The following is a 23506-nucleotide window of genomic DNA, read 5'->3' as shown; positions in this document are numbered from 1 at the left end:
ACCCATCAGAGCTGAGGAGTGTCCAAATACCAGGGCAACGAGAGATGGCAAAAAGTCTTCCCTACATGTGAAACCCGAGTCTGCGGTGTTCACATCTTTAATTCCCCAAATTCTTAAGTTGGCATTCTGAGCCAGGCCTCTATTTCAAAATAGGTTTTATGGGGCTGGCCGGTTAGCTCAGTTGGTTAGAGTACAGCTTTGTAACACCAAGGTCAAGGGTTCAGATCCCCATACTGGCCAGCCACAAAAAAACAAAATAGGGTTTTAACATGTAAGGAAATCTGATCTTTTGGAGAGAACTTCTTATTTGACTACGCTTCAGGAAAAACAGCAGCAGCATATATATATTTATATATACGTGTGCATAAAAGGGTACTCAGAGCCCCTTTTTGTTTATAAACTGAAAGTAACAATAGGCCAAATTAATTCCTAAAATAAAACCACTGATATTGAAAATTAAAAGATTAAAATCCGAAAGGTGGTAGAAAGATGACCCCAAATAGTAGCCACAAAACCATCAATTTAACATACTTGGAAAAGTAAAGATGACTTTAAAACAAACTGAAGGGAGAGGAATCACAAACCCACGCTCAGCAGCCTGTCTAACTGAACCTATGGACAGGACTGCAAAAGACTCCAGCGCTTGAGCACAGTCCTCTCGTGACTGTGCGACACTCTGGGTTTCTTCCAGGGCTGTTGCATTGGCAGCAAAGCGGGCCAGGCAGCTACAGGCATGTGCTTTTTTTTTTTTTCTTCTCTGCGAAGGGGCAATTATTCCTGGATAAGGCAAGATAATTGTGGTCATGAGAGAAGCGGCCAAATGCAGATCTGCTGAGCTAATGGGGGATGCTCAGTCAGTCTTTCCCAGCTTTGCAATCAGCTCATCACAGATTTTTGTCAGTTCTTCGATTTCCTGGTTCTGAAAGATAAATGATATGATTATGCAGGCCACTTTGTGTTCTGAGATAAAGGCAACTACAGATAGTCTCAAGACTGGCTAGACCCTACTTAGACATCCTATTCAGTGAGTCTTAACTTTTCTACATCAGAGATCTTTTATTTAATTTTAAAAAATTTTATTTTGGGGGGGAAACAAATTTCTTTATTTGAAGGAATGGTACAAATGAAAGAACTTAAGTGGATGTTTTGATACAACTTACAGAACAGGTAAAGGAAACCCCAGCATGTGTGCACTGCCGTGGTGACCAGGGAAGTCATCCCACAGCTCCAGGGAAGTGAGCCTAAGACTTAGCTCTCGTCAGCACTGTCCGCCAGGTGTGCTTGCCCATTAGACAGCCTTTACAGAAAGGAAGTGCTGTTGACCCTCTGCCCCGGAAAAAATTCGTGTACTCACAAAACTATGCTTTAGCTGAGTAGAGGCTGAGGACAGTCACCAGTCCCTGAGGCGTGTCCATAAACCTCTTGGTTCCCAAATATTCTTGTTATCACAGGAATGACATTGGGTACTTGTTAAAAGCACAGGTATCTGGGTCATCAGCATATGCGGGGACCTGGGATTCTCAAGTCTGAATATCCCAGGGAACACTGTCTTAGGGGCTATGAGACTACATGACAAATACTCCTGCTTTAGCTGAATGGGTGTCACAGGCATAAGTATGTAATTGTAAGTAAAACACTAGAGACAGACAGATAAAAAAGAAAGCTAAAAATTGCTTGGTAGTGAGAGATAGGGACCTTGGCTGCCACTGATTTTCATCTGCCTACGACAGTTTCTCCACGGCAGCACTGCTGACATTCTGGGATGGGTCAGTCTTTGTTGTGGGGCTGTCCTGCGCACTGGAGGGTGTTTAACAGTATCCCTGGCTTCCACCCACTAGGTGCGAGTAGCACCTCCCAGCTGTGACAACTAAATATATCTCCAGACATTGCCTAATGTCCCCTGGAGGGCAAAACTGCTCCAGTTGAGAAGCACTGATCTAAAGCAATGAGAGGGGAAGGTGGCTTCACACATTGCGTAAAAAGCAAAAAGAAAGAAAGGCAGTCTCAGGACCTCGGCTAACAAGTGCTCGGTTCCCTGAACGTCAGTTAAAGCACAACTTCCTCTCTGTTCCTGCCTGTAGATGATTCCCCCACAATATGCCTAGAAGTTTAGTGGGCTGACTTGTTTGCCTCCATCTGAATCAGTTCACAAATAGCTGGACTGAAGTGTCAGTAAAAAGGCAAGGCCTCTTAGCCAGATCCACCATAAGCTAAGCACACAGAGGACTGATTCTAGCCACTGCTGAGGAGGAAAACCGAACGCCTCTGCAGTCATCTAGACCAAACCCCTTCTTGTACCTTCTGCTGAAGGGCTCTCTCCAGCGACTCCACCTTCATCTGTTCCTTTCGGAGTCCGGCATGGAGAGCTGCACTCTCGGCCTTTGCTTTTGTTCGAACCTGAGCAATCTCTTCATTGGCTCTGTTTACGGTGTTTTGTTTGCAGAATAAAGAGACAAAAAGCACATAATTAACATCGGTCACAGCTAAAGAGTCAGGATCCTAACTACTGACATCCATGAGTCAAGACCCAAAAGAACTGACTATGAAAAGAAAAAAAACAAGAATTGGTGATTTAAATAATTCAATTTTAATTGCTAAAAACTCAACTTATACTCAACTTCTTAGGACATTTCCATGGCACAAAGCAATGGTGGAGTCAACCTCAGGGTCCACAATGTCCTTCAAAATTCATATTTCACTGGAAGTTGGAATTATAGTACATAACAGTTTCTACAAGAATCTGAGATTTTGTTTTAACCTAGTACAACAGTGGGCTGGATCACTTGGGGGATTATCACAGCTAAAGAGTCAAGATCTAACCACTGAAGTCTATGAGACACAGACTTAAAAGAAGTGACTTTATTAAAGAGACACAAAAGGAAATCTTAAAAACTGTTTCAGTTAACTGATGAGAGGATGCTGAAACCTCTCCAGTAATCAGAGGTATGCAAATTAAAATGATAAAATTAACAAAAATGGTCTTGTCCTGGGTTGGCTGAGGTACAAAAAACCAGACGCTCCTGTGTTGATGGGAGGGATGAGAAACCGGCACTATCTTTCCAGAAGGCGATACGGTGGTAACTCAGGCAAGTTAAAGTGGACACACCCTCTGGCCCAGAATTCCACTTTTAGTTGTCTGTTCACAGAAATACTCCACTTGGTGCAATGGCGAATGCACAAGGATGTTCACCGTAGCACTGTGTGCAGTGGAAAAAAGTGTGACGGTATCTAAATGCCCATCAGTAGAAGCATGCTACAGTCCTACAGCCTAATACAAAAAATCAGACTGAGGTGATTACCTGGGTGGGGAAAGAGGTGAGAACGCAGCAGAAGGGGCCACGGGTGGACACGAGATCCTGTAAACCCTTTCATACCTTTTCTGGTTTAACCATGTGAAGATGGCTCAAAAAGTGAAATAAAGCACAAGCTGGAGTTGCAAACAGAGATTTTTTTTTTGCCTCTGTCAATTTTCCCACAACATTAAGAAAAGTGAAATTCAAATTTACAAGCTCTTACTTGTCTAGTTTCTCTTCTGCATGGATTTTCAGGGCCTGATATCGCTGTTCCTCCTGTTTAACTCTGGCTAAGTAATCCTGAGCACATTTTTTCAAGGCTTCTTCATTCTGTTCCAAAGTGAAAATTTAAAATAAACTGGTCATTTTGTTTCTTCTACTAGTAATACATCATGTATCAATGTTTTCATTTTTTTAAAAATAGGAAAACCTAATTCAGATGCCTTTAATTTGTACTCCATGGATAATGTGAAACAGGCACCATGCAATTCTCACTGAAGAATTTCTACATAATTTCTTCATGTATTAATTTCCAACATCATACAGTAAGGTTCAGTTATATCAATACACCTACATTAGGAAGGCAGTTATTATGTGCCTTATTGATAGTATGCAACTAAATTAGATCCATATGCCCGCTTACATCTAAACTTACAATATTACACTTAATTTCTTCTAGAATACGCAGCTTGAATTTTTCAGTGATATGGATTCCTTTCTACTTTTACTAATGTTAAAAAGGTAAATTATCAAAAAGAATAGTTCTAGAATTCTCCTAATGCCCGAGGGTTCCAGTTCTTACACTCCACACCCTGGTTGTATCTGGGGTTTATTACTTGATCCCTAAATGACCAAGGAATGATCAAGACACACCATCCAGAGGACAAGATGCCTGAAAACCACAGAAAGAAGAAAGCAGAAAAAAAATCCAGCTTCACTGGAATAGAAGACACAGGCTGACAATCCCTGTGCCCCTCTTTGGAAGGCTGCCAACACCTCTGGCATATACATCTGACGATCCATTACCAGAAATACACTGCTGGCCAGGAGACAGAAGGAAAAAGACACACTACCTTCTTGAACCCTTCCAGAACGCCTTTCAGGTTCTCGTATCTCCTGAAGAGATCAGAAAGGGACCTTTCCACAGAGTTGAGGTCGGCCAGGGCCTGCTCCTTCTCCATGGTCAGCTGCTGGAAGCTCTTCTGAGATGTCCTGCTTGTCCTCTGCTCATCTTCTGGGAATCACAAGTCAGAGGAAACAGCATGTATATTCAGCAGATCGTGAATGGCTACTCTGCGCAAGCCAAGCAGTGTTCCCGGTGGTGGGGACACAGCCGTGGGATAACAAAGTTCCCGCTCTCGAGGACTTACATCCTAGTTGCAGGAGATGTATGGTGACAAGTGAGTGGAGCGAGAGGATGGGGGTGGGGGAGAGACCTCTCTCAGAGGAGAGATTTGAGCAGAGACCAAAAGAACTGCAGGTGGGAGCCATGCAGGTGGCTGGGAGGACAGCCGCGGCCAAAGGCCCCGAGCTGGGCAGGCACTGGGGGATGTGCACGATAGACAACATCATTTCAGTACTCAAGTGCACAAAGACCAGGCCCTGATTTACAGTCAACCATTACAATATGGACTACGAGAGGCTCTAAATTCAATGCAGGAGGATCAAATACCCTTGTTCTGTAAAGGCACCACTGGGTCAGATACAGAGAAAGGACTTTGCCCCCAGAGTGATGTGGCTAGGCCATCAACACTAGGGGATTTTCACAGAATTCAAGCATTTGCTGTCCTCTAAACGAACCTAACTACAGTTGATCCTCATTATTTGCGGCGTCTGTATTTGAGAATTCACCTACTTCCTAGAACTTATTTGTAATCCCAATTTCAATACTGGTGGGCTTTCGTGGCCATTTGCAGACATGTGCAGAGCAGTGAAAACTTTTAATCACCTGAAGTGAACATCCTTAGCTGAGGCCGAGCAAGGCCATGCTCTGCCTTCTTGTTCCACACTGTATCAAGTGTCCTGTTGTGGTCTACTTGGTGCCACATTATGTGCATTTTTGTTTTTTTTGTGGGTGGTTTCACTGTTTAAATGGCCCCCAAAGGTGCTGCTGAAGTGCTGTGCAGTGTTCCTGTTCACAGGAAGGCTGTGATGGGCCTCGAAGAACGTGTGTGAGATAAGCTCGTTCAGACATGAGTTACAGCGCCAACTGGCAGTGTTCAGTGTTAGCAGATCAACAGCATATATTAAATAAGGTATCTTCAAACAGAAACACACATAAGACAAGGTTATGTATTGATCAGTCAGCAAATACATAACCAGATGCTTGCAGGAACCTAACCCTGTATTTCCCCTAAGAGCAATGGTTCACTATTTGCTAATTCAGTGTTTGCAGCAACTTTATAGAACACATCTACCATGGATAATGAGACTGAACTGTATCTAAGTGACAAACTGGAGTTTGTATTATCTGAAAATCACCCATGGATCCTGCCATGGTCTGAATGTTTATATCCCCCCACCCCCATTCGCATGTTGAAACCTAATCCCCAATGTGATGGTGTTAAGAGGGAGGCCTTTTGGGAGGTAATGAAGTCTTAGGGCAGGGCCCTTATTAACAGGATTAGTGCCCTTATGAAAGAGACTCCAGAGAGCTCCCTAGCCCCTTCTTCCAGCACACAAGGATAAAGTGAGAAGCCTCCCTCTAAGAGGAACACAGCCTCAGCAGACACTGGATCTGCTGGTGCCTTGACCTTGGACTTCACAGCCTCCAGAACTGAGCACGCCACCCACTCGCCACCCACTCTATGGCATTTTGTTGCAGCAGCCTGAACAGACCAGGACAGATCCTATGGCTCATTCCCTAGAGAAACAATTTTCTCCTTACCAATCATTTGGGCAATGGTCTTCTCATATTCAGCCACAATTTTCCTAAATAAAAAAAAGAGAGAGAATTTATTATCAGAAGAGAATTCAGACATGGAAGCTGGAGTAATGCGCCCCGAACAATTAAAAACATAAATTGCAATATAGCGAACCCATTTATCTGCTTTGGGGCCCTCTCTCTCTTTCTTTTTTTTTTAACATTACGTAAGGTTTATTAAAGTTCATTTTTTAACATTACATAAGGTTTATTAAAGTTCAAAAAGGTTTTTCTCAAGATTTTATGTTTAGCAAGCCTTTTACTCTGTAGAAATAAATCCCTTCCCTTTTTCTTCGTGCCTATTTGAATACCTCAAGGCAATAGATTAATTCCACTTAGACAAATCAGTCTTTTATGAATTAAGTTAAAGACTGTCTTGGGCCGGCCCGGTGGCGCACTGGATAGTGCGCCGCTTGGGAAGCGTGGCGGCGCTCCCGCCCGAGGGTTCGGATCCCACATACAGACCGGTTCCCGCTCACTGGCTGAGCGAGGCGCGGGAGCAACACCGAGGGTTGCGATCCCGTTGCCGGTCCCCGGTCCAGTACGGGGGCAACACTGAGGGTTGCGATCCGTTGCCGGACACGGAAAAAGACAAAAAGACAAAAAAAAAAAAAAAAGACTGTCTTAAGGGCTCTTCCTACAAGATCTGATCTGCCTTCAGGCTTTCCTGGCCCTGACTCACCCTTTCAGGCACTCTGTCCCCTTTGTTACAAGTTTCATTTTGTGCCCCAATTCCAAAGTATTTTACTTATTCAAAGGCTTTAAAAATCACCTTCTTGGGTTAACCTTTCTTCTAGTGAAGTGCAGCAGCATCTTTCCAAGCCTGTCTAGTGCTGGTATTCTTCCTGTGGTCCCCAGTGAAAGATGGTCACCTCTCCCCTGCCCTCTGCCCCTCGCTGGTGGTGCTGCCACTTTGACACAGGATCTAGCTTACTTACAGTGGCTACTGCAAACTAAAGGCAAGGGACATCCCTTCCTCTCCACCAAGCCCAGCAGAGGGACTTAACACCCAGGAAGTGCTCAAAACACAATAACACAAGGGCCATAGATCAGAGCAGACACACGATAGCACTCCGAAAAGTCCATGGAAAGATACATATTATCTTGTCGTTCTATTTTCCCACAAACTTCTTGAAAATGTTTCTTAGCGATTCAAGTGCTGACTGTACAGTATGTGAATTATTCACACTTTTCCTTCTTTTCTCTGATGCCACCTTTTTCGTTTCATGGCTCATGACTCTTTTTAGGGAGTGAGCAGGAAAAATAAAAAGATTTCAATTTAAAGTCAATAAATTTTGCTTCTTGTTAACATGCTTTTCATAATCTACTTGGTGGTTATGTAATTTGAAGCTACCATGTATAATTATTTTTTAAAAGTATTATGTTTTTGTTTTTGGTGGCTGGCTGGTGCTGTGATCCAAACTCGTGCCCTTGGTGTTATAACACTGCACGCTAACCAGCTGAGCTAACCTGCCAGCCCTAAAGTAGTAGTATGAATTTCAATGCCTCCATCATTGACTATATCAATAAATTTCATTACTCTGTATTTCAAAAGGTTATTTTTGTACAAACTTCTGTCAATTCTTTTAAAAAGACAAGAATTATGTGGGTTCTGCTGACATGTAATGTTCTGAACAACCCAAAATGAGCTATAGTATTTGAATACAACAACTGATCAGTAATAGTTCATGAAACCATATTCTCAATTACATAGTAAGGTGCAAATATCAAAGCCCTCAAACTCTCGGCATTTCTGTGCTAAGCAAACGCTTCACAGCCCCATCCGTATTAACTCTAATAGTGCATAAACATATCCGCCCCTCCCCGAAACCTCCAGTCTAACCTCATCTCCAAGACTTCTTGTCGGGTCTCTTCATATTTTTTCTTCCATTCATTTGCTTCAATCTCTTTAGTGATTATCTAGATAATAAAGCTTAGTTTTACCTAATCAATCTATTACAGTTTGAATTTAAGATTGGAGACTGAAAACAACACACAAACAGGTCTAACCCAAGACATTCCCAACTACATTAGGTATACAAAACTTCAACATTTACAAATGATGTTCATAAACATTTGGAAAGTGTATTCTCAGCCACACAGGATGCTGGAATGTAGCCACCAGGGTAAAGGTGAGCAGAACATCTCCCAGGAATCCCAAGTGCTATTTACAACCTCTGTGAATTTTACCTTGGTCCAGGGTGTGGTTCTCAACTCTGCTGGCCCAGAACTCTGATCAGAACGGGACACCCAGAGCAGAGCCACTGACTGGCAAAGATTCTCCTCACCCAAAGCCACATAATTGCATTAGATGCCAGACCACCAATTCATTTTGGATGAGGAATGAAACTGCCACAAAACCAGAGCATTAGAAGCTGGAAGGAGCAGCACATTCTCTTTCTGTAGAGATTTTCAGTTGTTTGATAAGGACAGAGTCAGAACAAGGGGGCTCAGAAGCATAATGCCTGGAGCAGGATGCACCCAGCTGTGGGATCCCTCATCACGGGCAGGATCAGGCCAGGCAGACCAGACCCATGTACGTATCCGGGATGCTCTTGCTGACTGGGAAGAAACACTCTGGATGCATTACCTCAAACTCCACTGGCCCTGGACCAAACTTGGGTGGGCGTCTATCACCCTGCTTTTACTGCACTTCTCTCTTCCAAATGATATACTCTTTATTTTGGTGCCTCAGTCTCAAGAACCTAGAAGCCATCCTGTCTGCTTCAGTTAATTAGGCACATCTTTGCTTCGATCCATTAGGTGGCCATCTCATTGTTTAACTCTCTGGAGGAAGACAAAGTCATTTTTCTCATTGACAAGATTTTGGTGGGCCTCCTTAGTACTGCTCCCAAGTTGTGACAACTGGACCAGTTGACATTGCTCATTACCAACCTGATGCTATTTTATAAAGGTTTAAAAAACCTACAGCCAAAGTACTAACTACTCACATCATATTGTAAAAATAAAATTGTTACACCTTCTGAAAAAAAAGTGGAATCATCAAGAAACAAACTAAACACATAAAATACAGCACAGAAATGTAACAGGAGAGAGGATGGTAACTGATTATTAGTATGTAACAGTGTCCTTCATATTTTTCAGATCACTCAGGAAAGACCTAGCAGTGATCTATTTTGAGCCTGTTCAGTAAACACAATACAGGAATCGAGAGTTGAACTGTTTAATTAAAGAATGGGTGAAAGCAGAAAATAATTGTATATTACTGCAAAGAACTGAAGAAATTTTTAGGCATGAGCTGTTCAGTAAACACAATACAGGAATCGAGAGTTGAACTGTTTAATTAAAGAATGGGTGAAAGAAGAAAATAATTGTATATTACTGCAAAGAACTGAAGAAATTTTTAGGCATGAGCATATATATATCCTCTGTAAAATGAAGGTACTGAACTACTTATATATATGAACAGAGTTGGCAAAATTAGATATTTAAAACTTCAAGGCTAAATGAAAGACAAAGAAGGGTACAAGATTCTTAAGAATATTTCATATTGTCAGCTTTTTTTCCCAGTCATCAGAATGTCTGGACTCTAGCACCAGTGCTGAGTTTTACAGGGAGTCCTTTATATGAGCTGAACAAGCTGCAGGAAAGAACTTCCCACCTGGGACAACTCAAGCCAGCAGAGATGGCATCTGCCTGCTGGCATGTGGGCTTTACAAGCAATGGAACAATAAGCAGACTGAACAGAGAGCCTTTACCTCTTCTCTTATCAAGGTGAGCACGGCGGTCTTCTCTGATTCGCTGAGGCAGATCCCATCCAGAGGGCTCTCACCTCCGCAGGCAGTGGATACAGGGACCTTCTCTGTAGAGCACTCAGACGGCCCCTGTGGAGGATGGCGTTACACTGAATACGCTGTCTTCAGCTTCTTCTTTTTTTTTTTTTTGTCCTTTTTGTGACCGGCCGCACCGCGCTCAGCCAGTGAGCGCTGTGAGCGCACCAGTCATCCCTATATAGGATCCAAACCCGCGGCGGGAGCGCTGCTGCGCTCCCAGCGCCGCACTCTCCCAAGTGCGCCACGGGCTCAGCCCTGTCTTCAGCTTCTTAACCCCAAATACCCTTCAATGACTTCTTCATTACTAAATTGATCACACCCTTTAGAAATGTATTTTAAAAAAAAAAAGCAGGAGAAAGCTTATTAAAAAACAAATCTTATTACAGTACTATCTAAAGAAAAACTGTTAAGACAATTGTCATGGTGGTCTCGGTCTCTGTTGAAAAGATAACCTGGAGAAGTTTTCTTCATGTCCAAAAGAAAATAAGTGGGATTGAAACAGTGGCCAGTCACCAAAGAATCACATACATAAAGGAGAAAAACACCCATGGTCAATGTGTCGCTTTTCTGGGGGTTTCTGGAGACAAGGTATTCCATGCACATAATTTTTCAAAAAAAAGTGACAGTTGCTCCTTTGACATATTGATGCTTTGTGTGTATTTTTACTTAGCCACTCTGGATAGAAATGTTCCCAAAACATATTACTAATTTTCAGGCCTACGGAGGCAAAAGTGGCAAATATATCCGCACTCTGATGCCCACCCTCCCACCCGACAATCCGGGATCCCTGCGAGCCTCAGCTGCTCTGCAGGGACGCCCTGCTGGAACGCAAGGACACTGGCAGCTGCACGTACTTATCTGGCCATACACAGAATGGCCACAGGATCTGTGCCCGTTTCCTTGGTTCTTTCTTGCTATTTTCAGCTCCCTTCTGGCAGTGCTTCACCTTCTGACGTGCTGGCTCGCTTCTCTCATAAGCGCAGGTTCCAGACACATTTGCTAAGCATTTTGTTTCTCACAAGAACATGGACTTTGTTATGTATTATTTACCTTCCTAGAAGGCATTTTGGGGGCTATTTCCTCCACCTATGGATATAAACTTTCTGTATAAATGTGTTATGTAAGAGTTTGGGAACATTCAAAATGCCAGCCAAAGTCACCAGGGAATAATCTTAATCTTAAATGTCAGTATGACTGATCAATTAGTTATTGATTATAATCAATCAGTTCTCTGGAATCTCGCTCGAACTAAGGCTGAACAGAAGGCCCAAAAAGTCAATCAGACCAGTGGCTTTTAAACTTTTTAAGGCCATTACAGCCTCACTCTTTCTCTAGAAAATGCCCCAACACACACACACACACACACACACACACACACACACTCAGTTCTCTGGAATCTCGCTCGAACTAAGGCTGAACAGAAGGCCCAAAAAGTCAATCAGACCAGTGGCTTTTAAACTTTTTAAGGCCATTACAGCCTCACTCTTTCTCTAGAAAATGCCCCAACACACACACACACACACACACACACACACACACAGCCGTGGGCCCAATATAGACACACACACACACACACACACACACACACACACAGCCGTGGGCCCAATATAGACACACACACACACACACACACACACACACACACAGCCGTGGGCCCAATATAGACACACACACACACACACACACACACACACACACAGCCGTGGGCCCAATATAGACACACACACACACACACACACACACACACACACAGCCGTGGGCCCAATATAGACACACACACACACACACACACACACACACACACAGCCGTGGGCCCAATATAGACACACACACACACACACACACACACACACACACAGCCGTGGGCCCAATGTAGAAACCCATCTTAGGCCATAGAAAAGGTAAATACAAAAGCCACCAGCTGGCAGTGCCCATTTTCCAGCAGCATTTGGGGGAGGGCAGCCCACCATGCTGACAGAAGTCCAAGGTCCCTCCAGAATCCCTTTCTTTCTGTCTTGGGATAGATCCATCACAACAACCAGACGACACTTTTTACAGGCAGCCTCTAAAATGGCCCCGAACACCCCCAGCCTCTGGTACTAATCCTCTCATGTAATCTCTTCCCTTTGAATGTAGGTTGGACCTAGGGACTTACTAGAATAAAGCAAGCCACGGGTTGTCACTTCTGAGATTAGGTTACAAAAAGACTCTGGCTGCCATGTTTTCAGAAGCCCCATGGGAAAGGCCCACATGGTGAGGAACTGATGTCTCTGCCAACAACCCTGTGTGTGAGCTGGGAAGTGATCCAGCCCAAGTCAAGCCTGGGTGACCATAGCCCTGGTAAGTAAATGGTAATTGTTTTAAGTTTGGGAGTTATCGGTTACACTGCAGTACCTCTGGATATGTGAATCATCTCGTTAACTTCCTGTGTCTTGTTATCAAGAAACTCCCTCACAATCTTGCTTCTGATGTCACTTGTCTAAAGGGAAAGAATGCACTAGGGCAGGGTGACACATTAGGTTACCTTGTTGTTATGTTTCCAATTCTAAATTAATTCGTTTTACAAGCAGTCTTTTGTGGGTTTTTATTATTTTAAGCCAGAATCTGCACGTTGAGCCAGCTCTAGGAAACAGCTTCTTTGTGCCTCCCATGGCCATAACATTACTGAGAATTTAGGAAATAAGCCCAAAAGAGTCTTCTTAGTAAGGAAAATATCAATGTCCATTATTATAGAGTTCAGCATTTCATTCATTTGTTGAGGGGATAAGTTAATTCAGTCTGCCTGCTTGTTTTAGAAACTTAATACTACCAAATGTGGTGTCCAAAGGAGGTAGCATTCTGAAATGGAGGTGGAAGATCAGGCTGCAGATGGTGGCAAATGTATCCAGGTGAATAGGCTCTTCAGTCAGCCAGCTCTCTCCTGTCCACATGCCATAAGCCTTACCACACAAAATGCAGCAGCTCTTACAAGGTAATAAGGGCAGGAATTTATGCCATGGCCTATTTTACCCATCTCTTTCCAGTCTCTTAGGATTTAACTTCTTATATTCCTTAGTCCTCTATATTGCATATCAAACATTACAGAAAGCTTGTAGACTCTAACCATCACAAAGAATTAGCCCAATGATCTCTTTCAGGGTGGGAAGTCTAGTATATGTTTAACAAAGATGCTAAATCAATTAATCATGTCCTTCCAAAAGGGTTCGATTCCACGTTCCCTAATCCTTCCTCCCAGTCCGTCAAAGCATTCATAACTGATGGCCAAAAAAGACCTGTCTATAGACAATAAAACTCAGTGGACTCCCAATTGCAAATTTACAGTGAACACAGATGCCACAAAGATCCATTGCTCCTGCATGTAGCATCACTAACCTGTCACTGTGCACTGACTGTGCTCACCCCGACATTTGTCCTTGAACCCACTGGAGCAGCACCAGCCCCCACCATGAGACACACTTGGAAAAGCCAAGTGAACTCAACTTTCAAAAAGCTTGAGATTAAAAGAAAAAAAATAAATTGACTCCTAACTGAAAGATGCTGCAGAGCAACAGCTACTTTTCAGCACTGAAAATACCCGGGAGTGCACCTACAGTACTTGGAATACCTCAAAAGAAACTGGTTCCCTAAGTGCATGACCAACCTGCTGTGGTGCAATGTGGGGTTGCAGCCTCATAAGCACACATGGCAGGCATCACTCTATTTCACAGGTGAGGAAACTGAGGCTTAAGTCCTGAGAGCAGCTCCTCTAGGGTTGGTTAACAGCAACAATGACCACTTGGATGTTCAAAGCAAAAACTGAGTGGCCTTCCTCAACTTTCTCTCATTACCAGCCCCACTCCAGTCACCACGTATGTCACTGGAGTCACCAAGCAGTGAAGGTTCTACCTGCTAAATCTCTCAGCCTCTGGCCTATCACCAATCCCATTGCTCCCTACTTAAACCCTCACAATGGTTACCCACCAATTCCACCATGAATTCCAAACCTCCTGGTACTGTATTTACAGCCCCTGATAATCTGGCCCTTACCTACCATTTATACAGTATCCTTCACTCACATGAATTTATTCATACCTACAATTCCTTATAAAGTCCATATGTTTCCTCACTCTCTGCCTTTGCACAGGTCAGCTCTCCTGCCTGGAATGCACTTCTTGCCTTATCTGCCTGGCGAACCTCATTCTTCCATTAAGACTTGCTCACATGGAGAAATCTGGCAGACACCCCTTAACCAAGTGATCATAGTTAACTCCACCCATGATGGGACACATTGACATCCACCTCGTCACTTCTGTTGTATTTGTGCCAAAAATCTATAAACCAAACTTAATCATGAAGAAACATTAAAAGAACCCAGATTGAAAGATATCCTAAAACAGGCCAGTACTCTTCAAAACTGTCAAGTTCACAAAAAAAGAAAAGACTGAGGAACAGTGACAGATTTTAGGAGACAAAGGACATCACAAATACATGCAATGTGGGATCCTGCACCAGAAAATGGATGTCAGTGGAACTACTGATAAGATTTGAATAGGTTTATATATTACAGTACTACATCAACAGTAAGTGTATTAGTGATTTTGATGACTACTGTGATTATGTAAAATGTGAATATTTGAGGAACATGAGTGAACACATTCTGTTACAACAGTCATCACACGGTATTGTTGGTTTGCATTTTGTATCTACCACCTGTACTGTTCAAGAGAATTATACTGGAAGCTACATGTACTTTAAAATTTTTTAGTAGCCACAATAAAAAAGTAAAAAAAACAGGTAAAATTAATTTTTATAGTTTAGTTAACCCAATAGTCCAAAATATTATCATCTCAACATTTAGTCAACATAAAAAGTTATTGAGACATTTTATATATTTTTTAATACTAAACCTTCAAAAATTGGTTCTATTTTACATGTACAAGACATCTCAATTCAGACTAGCTACAGTTCAAGTGCTCAACAGCCACATACAGCTACTGGTTACTATACAGAACACTGCATAGACATGAATCCCTCAAATGAAGAAACTATTTTATTTATATTTTATCCTCTTCACCTAACACTGACTTCTTAAAATTTATTTAACAAATTAACATGGGCTGTAAAACAGACACTGAAAGAAACCTGAGCTCCACCGCATCCCTCCAAGTTTAGGAACTTACAAGCACAGCAGATCCATCTTTTTCCATCTTCTGGCACGTCTCTTCCTCTATGCCTAAAATACAGAAAGTCATTTTTATAGTTATCCCAAGAAGGTCGTTCCTTTCCTTCCTAGTGAAGGACTCTTGGAAACTCCAGTGCAGGCCGAAATGACATGAACAGCATTTCAAGAATTTTTTTTTAAAAGCACTGGCATTTTGTTGAGCGCTGCACAGTTCAGTGTTAAAAGTCCATAATATTCAGGAGAGAGCAGTGCATGGTTAGTCTGCCATAAACAGATGTCAATCTTCAGGCGGAAAGAACAGCAAGGCTGCCCCCCTGTGTCCATTAAAAGTTTGTCAGATAAATTGTACTAACCCCGGAAAGAGGAAACTAAAACAATGCTATTTTACTACCTAGGCTTGGTGAATTTAAATTCCAGTCCAGAAGGGTACTTTCAATCTAATTAATATAGCAGATAAGACAGGAACAGGGGAGGCTTTGAAGGTTTTTGAGCAGGGGAGTGATGGTCACATTTGCATTTTAAATTACTGACTAAAATTGTAATTAGTTTATTACATGGAGGAATGTAGCTTTAAAATCTTGTATATTTATTAAATTCTTTAATGAGTGCGTATTCTGGTTTTTAAATGTTGCCTCTAGTGGTAGAGTGGAAGACAGACCTGAGACAAGGAAACCAGTTTGAAGAGTGTGGAGAGGATAATAAATTTAATTTTGTAGGCTGGAAATTTAAAGCTGGTCACCACCAACCACACCCCATGGCCACAGCCCCTGCTTGCTCTTGTGATACAGCTAATCAGTTATAGTGTAACAGCTTGTTTAAATCTGTTCCACTTTCCAAAGCAGACTAGCTGTTTACTAACTTTGAAGATAGCACTGTATCTAATAGATCTCCAGCTCTCTCTATAAATTTCTGTTGAAGGAACTTCCTCCAGAGAAGAAGAACATAATTCAACAAATGTTTACCAAGTATTGTATCAGAGGAAATTCTAAGATGAACCTCTCACAGTGCCTAACCTCACGAAGTTTCTAACAGTTAGCGTTCTATAATTAATACACTGTGCTGGTGCTGTGGCACAGGAAATCTAAGAAGAAATGTAGTAGGAGCATAAAGCACCGTGGGATCCAAGTCACACTTGAGACAGACCTGAAAGGACGGGCAGAATTTTTGTAGGAGACGACAAAATATTTCAAGTAGGAGTAACAAACACAGGAGAAAGAATACTCAGGATTACCAGAGTAACTTGGGAAAAGATATATCGGGAATGAACAAGGCCTTTGGGAAACATGCCAACGCAGAGGGGCCTTGGAGGAAACCAGAACAATGCCTGGCACATTTATTTTATAGATGGAACTGAGACCTGGGGGCGGTGGGGGAATAACTGCTCCAAATCCTGACTTCCCACTTGTTTCCCTGGTTTGTTGGCAGATGATGACTTCTAAAATTCTAAGCATAAAAGGCCACAAATTAAACTATGTTTCTTAAGAAGAACCGAGTTTTTAATAATGTTTGATGTAGTTGGAAACATGGTTCTATACTTTTCGTAAGTAAAGTTGGAGGCATAGATGTAACTTGGGACCTTGAAGAGGGCCTTAGCACTAGAATGACCTGAAGACTCAAGCAGGGTTAGTGCCGGCTCATCATTAGAGTGTTAAGAAGGATTTTACAGGGCATTGGTCAGTATTGCCTGTTTGTTTTTTGTGGGTTTTTTTGGTGGCTGGCCAGTATGGGGACATTGGTTAATTTTGATCTACCATATCTGTGATAGGAAAATTTACAGTAGCCTAGTGTAATGACAATAAATCTCTTCACACTTTAGCACTGTGGTTAAAAGACCACTGAACCAGACCGCTTAGATTTGAGATTACCATTTACTAGTGACAGGGTTCAGGACACACTACACCAAAATATGGCACCTTGGCATTTGAGAACACAACAGATGCAAGAAGGTCTCCCTGCCCTTGCCCTTCCCTGAAAATAGGTCTTCAGATCCTCACGCCAGACAGTCCTCCCTACACTGGAGGAAAAGAATGTTCTTATCCTCAGAGACACAGAGACCCTGAGGTCTGAACAAAGAGGCCTTGCTAAGTCCCTCCAGCTACAACCATCACACCCTCTGCCCGCTAATCATGCTTCTGCACACTGTCCACATAAACACAGTCCTCCCTGTTTCTTTGGTCTTTACTTTTACTTGAGTCACATAAAACTTTATTAAATACGTTTGCATGCTTTTCCCCTGTTAATCTGTCTTTTGTTACAGAGGTCCCAGCCATGACCCTGCGATGGGGGAAGAAGATAGTAGACTCTTCTCCTACACTAGCCAAGTGACCTCGGTCACGTTACTCAACTGTGCCTCACTTCGTTTCTCTGAAGAATGGAGAAGAGAGTAACCCCAGAGAGGAGCAACGAGTTATTGTACGTGAAGCACTCAGAACAACACCTGCACGTGGTAAGTACTGTGCATGTTAGTTATTATTACTTCTGTAAGTTAAACACAGTCACAAAGAAGTCAGATGTACGACATACTTACAGGCCACCGTGCTTTATGATGTGGCCACATTAACATAACATTACAAGGAAATTCAAGCAGCTGCACACATCAGTGTCTTCTGTATATCCTGCCACACTTACCCTTGTGTCCTCAGGACTTTGATAAGCATTTTTGTGTCTCTTTTCTGGGTAAAGAAGCGAAGTGTAGATCAGCATCCTAAATCTACCCTTCAAGTGACCCAATTCTTTAATCTCTCTAAGGACCTCCTGCTGTAGGATTTCAGGCATTTCTATGCTTATGTACAATAGAAAAATGAAGATATGCTTCCATACCTGTTTCTGAGGGTGAAAACGCATGTTTTATGGTAGACACAGGAACATTGGAACATTCAAAGTACTCCAGGTCTTCCTCTGGCTCACCTTTCACCTCGGCCCCAGCTGATTTCTGACCACATGATGTGGATGCCAGTTTCTCCTCATCAGTAGCATGGCCATCTCTATTAGAAATGTCTGAAATCTGGGAGATCACTGCTCCTTCATCCTGGAAACAGAATACCCATTAGGGGCAAACAATGGGGAAAAGTGACATCTCAGGAACGGAGCAAAGTGGCCATAGTTCCATACGGACATGTGACAGAGTTAACCACAGACATGGGTACAAAGCAAGGAGGAAGCTAGGGTCTTTCAATTACGAAATGCTATGTTTTCTAGAACCTAGCTGAATTTTGAGTTTGAGGTTTGAAAAACTGGGCTTTCCTAGCTTAAATCTATAAGTGATCAGTTTAAGTGGTCCAAGATAGTGGTTTTCAAAATTTTTTGCTCATATACCTAATTTTTTTTTGAAAATCTATGTACCCTCTGTACTTACAAATGACATGTAAAAACTTTCCAGCATTAAGTGTAAATAATTACAAAGGATGTACTATCTGGCATATTTTAAATATTGAACTTGCTTATTAATGCAATCTAGTTACTCTAGTGATTTGATGCCCTATGATCCACTTTAAAAAAATAATTTTTTAAATTAAAACATAATTGATTATATATATTTATAGGGTATAGAGTTGAATATCAATTCTGTGTATAATGTGTGATGATCAAATCTGGATAATTAGCATATTCATCATTACAAAACATAATCAGGGTGCTGGCCAGTTAGCTCACTTGGTTAGAACATGGTACTGATAACACCAAGGCTAAGGGTTTGGATCCCTGTACTGGCCAGCTGCCAAAAAAAAAAAAAAAAAAACGTAATCAGACAAGTTCTTTAATAGTCAGAAATTTACATTATTCCTTTTCCTTTCTGAATTCGTATTTTCACTCCACTTCCCATAAGGAAATTATCCCAATGAAATACATTTGTATAACTAAAAGTCTTTTCCAGGTCTCTGCTATGGGTCAAATGTGTCCCCCAAAGTTCATGTATTGGAAACTTGATCTCCATTATAAGAATGTTAAGAGGATGAGAGGGCCGGCCCGGTGGCGCACTGCTACAGTGCGCTGCTTGGGAGCACGGCGGCGCTCCCGCCGAGGGTTTGGATCCCACATACAGACCGGTTCCCGCTCACTGGCTGAGCGAGGTGCGGGCGCAACACCGAGGGTTGCGATCCCGTTGCCGGACACGAAAAAAGACAAAAAGGAAAAAAAAAAAAAAAAAAAAAAGAGGATGAGACAAGTTCTTTAATAGTCAGAAATTTACATTATTCCTTTTCCTTTCTGAATTCGTATTTTCACTCCACTTCCCATAAGGAAATTATCCCAATGAAATACATTTGTATAACTAAAAGTCTTTTCCAGGTCTCTGCTATGGGTCAAATGTGTCCCCCAAAGTTCATGTATTGGAAACTTGATCTCCATTATAAGAATGTTAAGAGGATGAGAGGGCCGGCCCGGTGGCGCACTGCTACAGTGCGCCGCTTGGGAGCACGGTAGCGCTCCCGCCAAGGGTTCGGATCCCACATACAGACCGGTTCCCGCTCACTGGCTGAGCGAGGTGTAGGTGCAACACCGAGGATTGCGATCCCGTTGCCGGTCCCGGTCCGGTACGGGCGCGACACTGAGGGTTGTAATCCGTTGCCGGACACGAAAAAAGACAAAAAAAAAAAAAGGACAAGTAAAGAGGTTAGCTCTCCTGCTCAGCCCATTCTCACCATGTGATACCCTGTCTTGCTGCAGAAGGTCCTCATCATATGTCCCCCTGGACCGTAGGCTTCCCAGCCTCCAAAACTGTAAGAAATAAATTTGACTTCTTTATAAGTTGCCTAGTTTCAGGTATTCTGTTATAAGCAACAGAGACAGAATAATACAGAAAACTGGTACCAAGAAGTGGGGTGTTGCTTATAACAAATACCTGAAGATGTGGAAGTGGCTTTGGAACTGGGTAATGGGCAGAGACTGAAGGAATTTGGAGGAACAGGTTAGAAAAAGCCTAGATTCTGGTGAGGGCTTAGAAGACAAGATCAGGGAAGGTTCGGAATGACTTAGAGACTGGTTAAGTGGTGGTGACCAAAATGCTGATAGAAATATGAACAGTCAAGGCCATTCTGAGAAGGTCTTAGTTGTAAAGAAGAAGCAAAAGAATGGAAGAGAGACCCTGAGGGCATTTCAGAGATCTTCCAGGCATCCCCTCCCATAGGCCCAGAGGCCTTGGGAGACAGAATGGTTTCCAGGAACGGGCCTAAGGAGCCCTCCAGGGACTAACTGCCCAAGGCCACCTCAGGATGCTGCTCACTGCATTAGCACCCCAACTGCTCTGGCTGCTCCAGCCCTGGCTAAGTTGGCCCCACGTACTGCTGTGCCCAATGCTTTGGGAGATCCAAGCCAGAAACCTTGGCAGTGTCCACGTGGCATTAAGTCTGTAGGCTTGCAGAATGCAAGAGCTATGGAGGGATCACCCACATTTCAAAGGATGTGTGGAAGTGTCTGGGGGTCCAGGAAGAGATCTGTCACAGGGACGGAGTCCCCACAGAGAGCCTTCACTAGAGCAATTCTGACCATAAATGTGAGGTCGAGGTTGCAGCAGAGTAACCCCGTCAGGGCCATAACTAGTGGAGCCGCGGGAGAGGGACCGTCATGGAGATCCCAGAGTTGTAGAGCCATCAGCGTAGAACTCCAGCCTGTGAGAGCTAAAGCACGGGCTGAGTCCAGGTAAGCCACAGGAACAGGGCTGCCTGGAGATGTGAAGGCCCAGCCCCACACCAGTGTGCAGAGGATGTTGAACATGGAGTCAAGGTGGATTATTTATCAGCTTTGAGATTAGATGCGTGTCCTGTTGGGTTTCAGACATGCTTAGGACCTGTTATCCATTTCTTTTGGCCTATTTCTCCCTTTTTGAATGAAAAATATGTATGCTATGCTTGTCTTACCATTACATCTTGGAAGGAGATAATTTATTTGATTTCACAGATGAGACTCTAGGCTTCTGAATTAAAACAAGTTAAGACTTTGGAGATAGAATGAATTTACTTACACGTGAGAAGTACATGAACTTTGGGGGCCAGAGGCAAACGTGTCCCTCAAAAGTTCACGTATTGGAAACTTATTCCCCACTGTGGCAGTGTTAATAGGGTGGGAACTCCTATTATGGTTATTGAAAGGTGGGGCTTTTAAAAGGTGATTAGATTGTGAGGAACTCTTTTTTTTTTTTTTGGTGGCTGGCCTGTAGGAGAATCTGAACCCATGGATTAGATAGTGAGGACTGTGCCCTTGTGGATGGATAGGTCCATTCACGGAGTAATGGGAATGGTTCTGATATCTTTAAAAGGAGAGCAGGTGAGAAGTTTAGCTCTCTCTTGCTCAGTCCACTGCATCGCTGTAGAAGGTGGCCCTTACTAGATGCGACCTGTGGACTGTAGACTTCCCAGCCTCCAAAACTGTAAGAAATAAATTTCATTTCTTAAAAAAAAATAAGATGTTTAAAAAAAATGAATAGTTTTTTGTCTATAAGTGTTAAATTTTTTTTTCTTCTGAAAAGTTATCATTACAATTACTAATGCTCAATATTGCAAATTTTGATAAGTATTATCAAACCCAAAAGTAGAAGTGATGGATATGTAGTGACCTCAGGGTAATAGGATCATTGCACTCTGTATACACGTACTCAAAATATAACACTGTACCCCATAAATATATACCATTATCATGTGTCAATTAAGAAAAAATAAACTTAAATGAAAACAACACAAAAGTATATTTTTTATATCAATTACAATGTTTTGTTGCACTAGTTTTTAAAACTTTTACAGTGCAATTGTGGGTTTTGTTTTTTGAAGTAACCAAATGTAAATTTCTCATAGTTGTTGCTACTTGCTTTAGCAAAATTTGAGGAAGGTCTTTTACACATTTGTAATAGATGAATAACTCAGACTGCAACTCCACCCCCCCATCCCTTTTCTTTTTACATCTTAAACCATGTACCAGGTTTCTGGTCCAAACTGCAGAATAAGTTAAACTTAAATTGCATTCTATTAACCAATATGACTGTATTTCTGTAATCATAGTTATGCTGAAATAAAGTTTTAAAAAGCAAAAAAGATCTTATTGCAATCAGATGGGTATGGGTATTTATTTGTGTTTCCTAATTAGTTCATACAGTCATGGATGAATAGTCTATTTCTAGAATGAACAAGGGTCAGCATCATTTTATTGCTGGTTTCCATTTTTACAATCAGTGAGAACAATTATTTATATAAATAGATGAAAAGGAAGTTTTGTAATAGAAATATCTCTTAATTCTTTGAATCCCTCACCAAGTTCTGTGCCAAAAAATCCTATCATTAAAAGTTACTTTTAATGCTCAACATCACTAACCATCAAGGAAATGCAAATTAAAACCACAATAAGATATCATCTCACTCCAGTTAGAATGGCTATTATCAACAAGACAAAATGGCCAGGATGTGGAGAAAAAGGAATCCTCCTGGCATTGCTGGTGGGAGTGTAAATTGGCACAGCCACTGTGGAAAACAGTATGGAGGTTCCTCAGAGAACTAAAGATAGATCTATCCTAAGACCCAGCAATACAACCACTGGGTATGTACCCAAAGGAAATGAAATCAGTTATGTCGAAAAGACACCCGCACTCCCATGTCCATCAAAGCACTGTTCACAATAGCCAAGAGATGGAATCAACCTAAATGCCCATCAATAAATGAATGCATAAAAAACTGTGGAATATATACACAATGAATGGAATATTGTTCAGCTCTATAAAAAAAATGATATCCTATCATTTGCAACAACATGAATGGAACTGGAAACCATCACGTCAAGTGAAGTAAGCCAGGCACAGAAAGACAAGTACCCTATGATCTCACACCTATGTGCTATATATATATATATATATATATATATGGTTCTCACAGAAGTAGAGAGTAGAATAATGATTATCAGAGGCCGGGAAGGGAAAAAGGGAGGGGGAAGAAGGTGTGAACTAACAGGGACACAACTATGCTGTGTACCCTACCACTATGCTATGTACCCTAAGTGAATCATTGTACAGTATATATACATGTATTGAAACAATACACTGTACCCCAGAAATATGTACAAGTAAATGTTAAGTAAAAAAATTTCTTAAAAAATTATTTTTGATGATCTATCAGCTGACAACTCATGTCTTATTTTGTTGAAAGCAATGAACTGGAAAACCATGTGACTTTAAAAAAATTATTATCCAGTGATTAGAGTCAATTACTTTCTTAGAACCTACAACAATACTTCAAATCTTCCCTTTGTTTGGTGCCCTGGAGGTTTTCTCACGTGTGGTGATGCACCTTTGTAAGATGTAGAATGGGAATTAAAAAAAAAAAAATAAGTGAGGAAAGGGTCATCGTGAAAGGGTTCCCTG

At 42.0% G+C, this 23506-nt stretch overlaps 1 protein-coding gene across 1 annotated transcript in view; it reads right to left on the bottom strand.

Moving 5' to 3' along the window:
* Positions 1–344: 344 nt before the first annotated feature.
* Positions 345–23506, bottom strand: part of TACC1 (transforming, acidic coiled-coil containing protein 1) — a 59924-nt gene continuing 36762 nt past the window's right edge. The window contains exons 6-14 of the mRNA XM_008567816.1: positions 17992–18199; positions 15170–15222; positions 9936–10061; positions 8060–8136; positions 6181–6224; positions 4367–4527; positions 3517–3623; positions 2299–2419; positions 345–919 (exon numbers count right to left, since the gene is read on the bottom strand). Of these exons, the coding sequence (XP_008566038.1) occupies positions 851–919; positions 2299–2419; positions 3517–3623; positions 4367–4527; positions 6181–6224; positions 8060–8136; positions 9936–10061; positions 15170–15222; positions 17992–18199 (966 nt within the window). The 3' untranslated portion in view covers positions 345–850. The remainder of the gene's footprint in view (positions 920–2298; positions 2420–3516; positions 3624–4366; positions 4528–6180; positions 6225–8059; positions 8137–9935; positions 10062–15169; positions 15223–17991; positions 18200–23506) is intronic.

The sequence above is a fragment of the Galeopterus variegatus genome, unplaced genomic scaffold (assembly GCF_000696425.1).
Source record: "Galeopterus variegatus unplaced genomic scaffold, G_variegatus-3.0.2 Scaffold348, whole genome shotgun sequence".
In the NCBI taxonomy this organism is placed as follows: Eukaryota; Metazoa; Chordata; class Mammalia; order Dermoptera; family Cynocephalidae; genus Galeopterus; species Galeopterus variegatus.
This window is presented reverse-complemented; position numbering and strand designations above follow the sequence as displayed.